This window comes from Manacus vitellinus, unplaced genomic scaffold (genome assembly GCF_001715985.3).
Source record: "Manacus vitellinus isolate BGI_N305 unplaced genomic scaffold, ASM171598v3 ctg7180002433354_pilon, whole genome shotgun sequence".
NCBI classification, from domain to species: domain Eukaryota; kingdom Metazoa; phylum Chordata; class Aves; order Passeriformes; family Pipridae; genus Manacus; species Manacus vitellinus.
In genome coordinates this window covers 10,549-18,237 of record NW_021938469.1, presented here as the reverse complement: position 1 = coordinate 18,237, position 7,689 = coordinate 10,549, and the positions used below count along the sequence as shown (strand labels likewise).

The 7,689-nt window shown below is 60.8% G+C and overlaps 1 protein-coding gene across 1 annotated transcript; it reads right to left on the bottom strand.

The window, feature by feature from the left end:
- Positions 1 to 1,114: 1,114 nt before the first annotated feature.
- LOC108643298 lies at positions 1,115 to 5,849 on the bottom strand. Its single transcript, XM_029958462.1, has 13 exons — positions 5,497 to 5,849; positions 5,183 to 5,247; positions 4,721 to 5,068; positions 4,227 to 4,377; positions 3,913 to 4,003; positions 3,650 to 3,800; positions 3,317 to 3,465; positions 2,900 to 3,047; positions 2,461 to 2,654; positions 2,235 to 2,372; positions 1,842 to 1,956; positions 1,533 to 1,670; positions 1,115 to 1,324 (listed from the first exon to the last, which is right to left on the bottom strand). The coding sequence occupies exons 1-13, from the start codon at positions 5,615 to 5,617 to the stop codon at positions 1,115 to 1,117; spliced, it is 2,019 nt and encodes a 672-aa protein (XP_029814322.1). The 5' UTR covers positions 5,618 to 5,849.
- Positions 5,850 to 7,689: the final 1,840 nt, after the last annotated feature.

Here is a 7,689-nt window from a genome sequence, read left to right as displayed (position 1 = left end):
GCTGCTCCTGCTTCATGGACCTGGCGGCGATCCCTGGGAACACAGAGCCTGTCAGGCCCCAGAGGCACAGGTCCCCCGCAGCGGCGCTGCCAGCCCGGCCACACGGCCTCCTGCCCTGGCAGGGCTGAGCCCGGGGCCTTCCCGCATGGGGACGCCCCAGGGCTGGGCTGGCACAGGGCGGCAGCAGGCACCAGGCCACTCGGGGCTCCACATGCCCTGGGCCGCATCCTGCTGCCGCTGCAGCAGCCGGGGCTGGGGCCGAGCTGCAGCGGGGCGGGGAGGGACCCCGGCCTTGTGGCTCACCCAGAAACTTGATGGCCAGCTTTCGAAGGGGCTCCTCTGGGCTCTCCAGGAACAGCAGGGCCTGGCGCACGTACTGGCCCACTCGGCTCCTGTCCTTTTCCAGCTGCAAAGAGCGCCAGGGCACGGAGGGAAGGCTCGGCTCAGGCTCTGCCCCTTGGCCGGGCGCTCCCTGCCCCCAGCACGGGGCTCCCCTGCCCGCAGAGCCCTGAGGCCTGGCCAGCAGCCGCTGGGGCCGGGTTTGGGGGGAGCAGAGGGCTGGGTGCTCCAGGGGAGCCAGGGGCTGGGGCTTTGGGGCCGTCCTTACCAGGCACTCGGGAAACCTCCACGGCTGCTCCATGGTCACCAACTGCTCAAGAGCCCTCCACTGCAGGAACTTGGCTGCACCAAACAGTGCTCTCCGAGAGGCCTGCACAGCAACAGAGAGCGGGCCATGGCACCGCAGCCCAGGGCACAGCACCCGCATCCCTGCGCCAAGGCCAGGAGGCTGCAGGCGACCATGGGCCAGGGCAGGAGGCACAGCAGCCTCCTGCCATGGGGACACCAGAGCCCACGAGTTCTCACCTCTGCCACACGCTGGTTCTCATCGTGCCAGTTGAAGTAGAATGGCACCAGACTCAGGTACACGTGTGGCTTTAGGCTCTTGCTCCTCTCTGTCGCCTCCATCAGCTCCCGGAAGAGGAGCATGGAGTGCTGCTGCAGCTGGCTGTGCTCCTGGTGCAAAGGAAGAGGAAAAGACCTCAGCACTGGCTTCTCCAGGCCCACCGGGGCACAGGCCTGAAAAGACACTGGGCCCAAAGTTTCCTGGTAGCACTCAGTGCCCACGATGAGGGGCACAGAGCCTTACGTTGTCAAAGAGTGGCCGCAGCACCTCAAGCAACTTCAGGGCTATTGGGCTGGATATTTCGATGACTTTCAAGCCCAGCACATTGATGAACACAGAGAGAGTCATCTGAACTGTGTCTGTGTCTGCATCCTGCAGTAGCTCCAGGAGGCTTTCACTCAGGCTCCGGATGCTCTTAGCCTGTGGAACACAATGCTGTGGTGCAGCCCCACGCTGCTGCCGCAGGGCCCAGAGGCCAAAGGTGCATCCCAAAGGAGTCGGGCAGCTGAACGGGGAGGAGGAGAGCTGGGAGCAGCTGCCACAGCTGCCAAAGGCCAGCCAAGGCCAAGCTACTGCCTTGCCCAGCCTCACGCTGCCGGCCCGGCTTCAACCCCTGTCCCCTGCTCACCATTGCGGGAGCCTTGCTGAGCACCACCAGGCCTCGGAGCGCCAGGCGACGCCTCTCCGGGCACTGCCTGCGCAGGTGCCTGGAAATGATCTGCAGGACGCTGGGCCCACATTGTCTGGGGTTCAGGCAGTGCAGGACCTGAAAGGCAGGGAGCAGTGACGGGGTGCCCGGCCGGCAGGAGCCCAGACCCGCCCGGGGCTGGGCCCAGGCAGCAGCACAGGGTGCAGGCACCGTCCCGGGCGGCTGCGGCTGTGAGAGGGCAGAGAGGGGGAGGCAGCTGGGCCAGGCAGCGCTCGCCATCAGGCTCACCTCCACCAGGAACGCCAGGGCAGGCAGTTCCCACAGGGGCTCTCCCCTGCTGAGCCGCGGGAGCAGGCTGACGGCGATGCTGCGGCAGAAGGAGCGGGAGAAACGGCACAGCTCCCTGCAAGGGGGAATAAAGGTACCAGAGACCCTGAACCAGGTGGGCAAAGCTCTCCTGGGACTGACTCACACAGGCCTGGTCTTTGGCCACCAGCCCAGGAGAGGATGTGGGCACTTTGGGAGGTGGCTCCTCCTGTGCAGCCGCCCCTCTCCGCCTTTTCCACTCTGCTCAGCCATCCCTGGCTGCCAAGGCCCTCTGGCCCAGCACACGAGTACTGTGTGGGGTGGCCTGTGCACAGGGCAGAAATGACAGGGGTAGTGGGGAGAAAGGGCTCTCACCTGGCCAGCAGACCCACTGCATAGTGGTGGGTGTCAGCCTTGAGGAGCATGTCCCAGCCACACTTGCGACCAATCGCCATCAACACGTCCTCATCCAGCAGCTGGCGCAGCAGGGCTTTAACGGTCTGCACTGCAAACCTGTGTGCAGAGCACAGCCCAGGTCAGGCACAGAGCCCTGGCCCCAGCCCCGAGGGCGTGGCAGGGAGAGGGGACTGGGATGGAGCACCTGTTGGGGTTGGGGGGAAGGCTGCGCTGCTCCCGGCATCGCCTCCAGAAGGTCTCGACCTCCTCTGACATCTCCTCTGTGCTGATGAAAACTTGGAAGAGCAGAGTCAGAAGGAGGCGGGGGGAATTGTTCTTCACTCCCCCTGGGCACCAGGAGTGGGACAGCTGGAGGATCTCCCAGAGTGCCACAGTTGCCTGCCAAAGACAAAGCACCCAGAGACAGCTCTCAGGGCCCAGATGTCCATGTGGCAGGGCCCAAGCGTGGCAGGGACAGGCCAGAGGAGACACAGGGGGATCCCCCGGCCTGCTGCCCCTGAACCTGCCCCTAAGCCAGGCTTGCAGCCCAGTGCCTGGGGCAGGGAGAAGCAGTGGTGAGGGAGGATGGAAAGGTATCCCAGAGGCAACCTGGGGGCGAGCAGAGGTCAGCTCAAGAAACTCACAGCCAGGGCAAAGACATCCCTCTCATCCCCATCAGAGGTGCGTCTCCTGTGCGCTGGCCAGTATTCCAGCACATGGAAGAGGATCTGCAGCACCGGCTCCTTAGTCCGTCTGGAGGAGATGAGCGTCTTCCACATGGTGCGAGCAGCTCTGTGGAGTCACAACTCTGGCTCAGGGGGGTCTGGGACACAGCGCTGTGGCCTGGGCAGCTGCGGGGCCCAGGTGACAGAGCCACGGTGCCTTGTGGGGCAGGGAGGCAGGCTGGCCTCAGGATTGGAGGCTGACATGCCAAAGCTGGCAAAGAGAGGAGCTGGAGTGTCCGGGAAGTCTCCATGTCTCTGGCACACCATTTGGGACAGGCTGTCCAGGGGGATGGGGTCTAAAGGCAGGTGAGCCCTCAAGGCAGGTGGGCCCCATACCTGTCACAGGCTGGGGCAGAGCGCAGCAGGGTCACTGCAACATCCGTGGGGTGTGCCTCGGTCAGCAGGACAAGAGTCTTGTCCAGCCTGTGCTCAGCAGACACATTGGACGTGAGCCACTGATGGATGCACCTGACTATGGCCGGCACCTGGAGGGGACACGGGGGACAGTTGGAGAGCTGCCAGAGCCAGTAACTTGCCCAGCTTCCCCCAAGAAGTGCTCCCCTTGCCACCACACTCTGCTGGTCTCAAAGGCTGAGGGGACCCAGAGCAGCCAACGTGAGGGGCCACAGCATCCCTGGGGGACTGGAGCCCTGGCCACAGGCTGCTTACTTGCTTTGCTTTGTAGACACCGTTCTGCACAAGCAAATCCAGCAGGAAAGGCGCTGGTCTGGGCATGGAAGAGGTCCGAGTTTGCCGTGTCCCCAGTGGCCATGAAAGTGGCCTCTTCATGCCAAATGCCCCTGATGAATCTGCAAACCAGCTACAGGAGAAAGGCAAGGAAGAGAGAGGGATGTCCCCTGGAGGGCTGGGACAGCGGTGCTGGGCTGAGCAGTGAGAGCAGGCCCAGCCCAGGCGGGGATGGCTGCAGGTACCTGTGCTGCCCTGCGGAAGCGGCCACGGGCACGGAGCTGCTCTTCTGTCCGCTCCTGGCCTGCATCTGGCAAAGAGCGAGCGCGCTCAGAGCTGAGGGTGTGCGGGAGAGGCCGGAGAACACAGCCCAGGCCTGGGCTCCAGGAGCAGGCAGGGCCAGCCCCGGGATGCCCAGTGGATGGAGCACGGTTGCCAGGAGATCAGCCCCGGCCCCTCTGCCCCCCTCCCTTTCCCTGGACATGTCCATATGGGATGGGACAGGATGAGGCCAAGGGAGCTGCAGCCACCAGCCCTGTGACCCAGCTCCAGCACTCACCCTCCTGCGGGGGCTGCACCTGCTGCACCTCTTCAGGCTGCTGTGTTGGAGCAGCCCCAGGGCTTTCCTCCTTCTCCTCCTCCTTCACCCAGGCCAGCTTGGGCACCGTGGGAGGTCTCTGCTGCATGTCTCCATCTGGTGTTATGGACACCTGCAGTAGAGATGCCATGGAAAAGCTTTGGCTCCTCAAGTCCTGCAGTCCTGCCTTCAAGGCAGCTGCAAGAGAGAAGCCTGGGAAATGCCTCGCCTCATCCAGTCCCACTGTCTGGCCTCGAGGGCAGCTGCCCCAGGGACTGGAGATGCCTTGGGCAGCCCCAGGTCCCCAGGTCCCACAGTCTGGCCTGGAGGATGCACAGGGGAGAGGTGGAGAGCTGCCAGTGTGAGCAACTTGCCCAGCTTCCCCCGAGAAATGCTTCCCTTCCCAGCACACTGTGCCAGCCTCAAAGGCTGAGGGGGCCCAGCGCACCCAGCTTGGGGGGCCACAGGCTGCTTACTTCAGCAGAGACAGCTCTCTCCTCAAGAAAGTCCAGGCTGGGGGTATCGACCAGGCGCTGAACAGGCGAGGTGTCAGTGCTCGCCACGCCCTCCGTCGTTGTGGCGTCGGCCTCCTCCGTGAGACCAGGCAGCACAGAGTCACAGTGTGACACATCATCGGTGGACGTGGTGTCCCAGTGGGTTGTGTGATCACTGGTTGTGGTGTCACACTGTGCTGGGACAGCAGTCGACGCGGTGCTGACATCAGGCCTTGTCAGCTGGGTCGGGATGGTGTCAGGCTGGGCCTGGACATCAGCTGGTGTGACCCTGGACTTTCTACGCCGACTGCCCATGAATTTCATAAATGTCTGCAGGAGAAAGAAGGGCAGGGAAGAGAGGGATGTCCCCTGGAGGGCCGCGACAGCGGTGCTGGGCTGAGCAGTGAGAGCAGGCCCAGCCCAGGCGGGGATGGCTGCAGGTACCTGTGCTGCCCTGCGGAAGCGGCCACGGGCACGGAGCTGCTCTTCTGTCCGCTCCTGGCCTGCATCTGGCAAAGAGCGAGCGCGCTCAGAGCTGAGGGTGTGCGGGAGAGGCCGGAGAACACAGCCCAGGCCTGGGCTCCAGGAGCAGGCAGGGCCAGCCCCGGGATGCCCAGTGGATGGAGCACGGCTGCCAGGAGATCAGCCCCGGCCCCTCTGCCCCCCTCCCTTTCCCTGGGCATGTCCAGATGGGATGGGACAGGATGAGGCCAAGGGGACTGCAGCCACCAGCCCTGTGGCCCAGCTCCAGCACTCACCCTCCTGCGGGGGCTGCACCTGCTGCACCTCTTCAGGCTGCTGTGCTGGAGCAGCTCCAGGGCTTTCCTCCTCCTTCTTCCTCCGGAACAGCCTGAGCAGGCTGAAGCGTCTCCCTGCCATGCCACAGTCTGGTGTCCAGGGCACCTGCAAGAGAGAAAGAGAACCTCGGAGAAACTCCGGGCCCTAAGTTGCAGAATGGCCTTGAGGCCACCTGCCGCAGGGATTGGAGACACCTCGGAGAAGCTCCGGGTCTCCAAGTCCTGCAAAAGGGTCTCAAGGGCACCTGCCACAGGGATTAGAGACACCTCGGAGAAACTCCGGGTCTCCAAATCCTGTGGAAATGCCTCGAGGTCACCTGAAAGCGAGAAAATCCTTCAAAACGCTGCGGGTCAGCAAGGCACGAGTTGGCTGCGCGGGGGCTCCGCACAGCACCGCTCTGTCCCGTCCTGTCCCGTCGCCTGCTCCGAGGAGCACTGTTGACACTGTGGCCGTGTCACCAGCAGCACCTCTGTCACCACGGGTCATAAAGGGCCCTTGGACACCCTGCCCCCTTCCATCCCACTGGCCATGCCCAGCGTGTCACAAAGGGCCCTGGGACACAGTGCCACGTGGCCTGGGGCCTCCCCCAGCCCCGCCAACCTGCCCCACCTTGGAGGGAATCTTCTCTCTGAAGTATCTAATCTGGCTGGACCTGAACTGTAGGAACAGCTCAAGAAATGAGCAAACACTCCCCTCCTGTGCCTGCTCACGGCAGCACAAGGAGCCCCCTCGGCCGCCGACTCAGTCGCAGCAGGAAGGGCACGGGGCCTTCCACACAAGCTGGCACGGCCTCCTTGGGAGAAGTGCTGGCTGGTGGCCATCCTAAACAGGGGGGCTGACACCGAGAAGGAAGGTGTGGGCAAGGGCACCAATGCTGCTGGCAGCCCTTTGGCCAGGGCTGCACCCAAATCAGCAGCTCTGGCAAGTCCTGGCCCAAGGAGACCTGCCACCGCCCCGAGTCCTGGCAAGGCTGCTGCTCGTCTCCTGCCCAAAGAGCTGTGCCCCTGTGCATTAGTTCATTTGAATACATGCCTGGAATAAAGACAAGTACAACAGACATTCAAACAGTACAAAAAATCTTTTATTGCAGTGAGAATAAAAAACTAGCAAAGAGAATCAAAAGCTAAAAAAGAATAGAAAAAAACTACTTTATCAGTTGGCATTCATACAATACTATGAACGGCTTTTATTACAGTATTAACTAGTAATAAGGGAATTAAAGGAACATTTAAAGGATATTAAAACAATACTACGAGTGGCTTTTAATACAGTATTAACTAGTAAAAAGGGAATTACAAGGATATTTAAAAAAGGATATAAAACATTTGCTTTCTCAGTTGCTTCCTGTCAATAAACTGTGCTTACCCACACAGACAGGCCAGGGCTGCCAGGATCTGCAGCAGCTGGTCAGTGCCCGTGCTTAGCGGGCGTCCCCATGGAACAACACAGTCTCCATGGCAGGATGAGGATCGCTCACCCCAGCAGTCCTGACACCCCATTTTATCAGCTCCACATTACACTACGTAGGGCCAGTACCCAGTATAAGGTGATGCCTGAGTGGCAGCCAAACCCCGCCTGTTCATCACCTGATAGCAACAGTCTGTGCATGCCCTGCTGTAGGGCAAGGGGCCAGCGACCCCTGCCCACAGAATCTTCCTCTCACCATCATCTTTCTCACCCCTATGTATGACCTCTACCATTGTGTTTCAAGGGTAGATGTATCTATCTTGCAATATGTAGCAAAACCAAGGAAGAACTCAGCTCTGATAATAGGGGATATCAAGCTGACTTGCTAAAAAGCACAATGGACCTTACAATTCACTTGTGCCATGAAGTTACATTGTACCATACTCTGGCTGGTTTCACATCCTAATATGATTCCTTTCTCACGCCTCTATGCTCCATTGATCATCTAATTCAAAAGTACCCCCCTTACAGACATGAAACAGTTTAAAGTCCTGGAGATGTAGAGATGAAAAAGTCATATCTAAAATGTAGTGCTCAGCTTGTTCCTAAGCATTTCCAAAATTCCTTCCCATCAGGTGCCAGGATGGGTGGGCAGGAGGTGACTTGCTTTATTCAGACCATTCTTGTACGTGTGACTGCTGCTCTTTCACCCCTTTCCCCCTATTTCTGGGTTGGTTTCTAGAGCT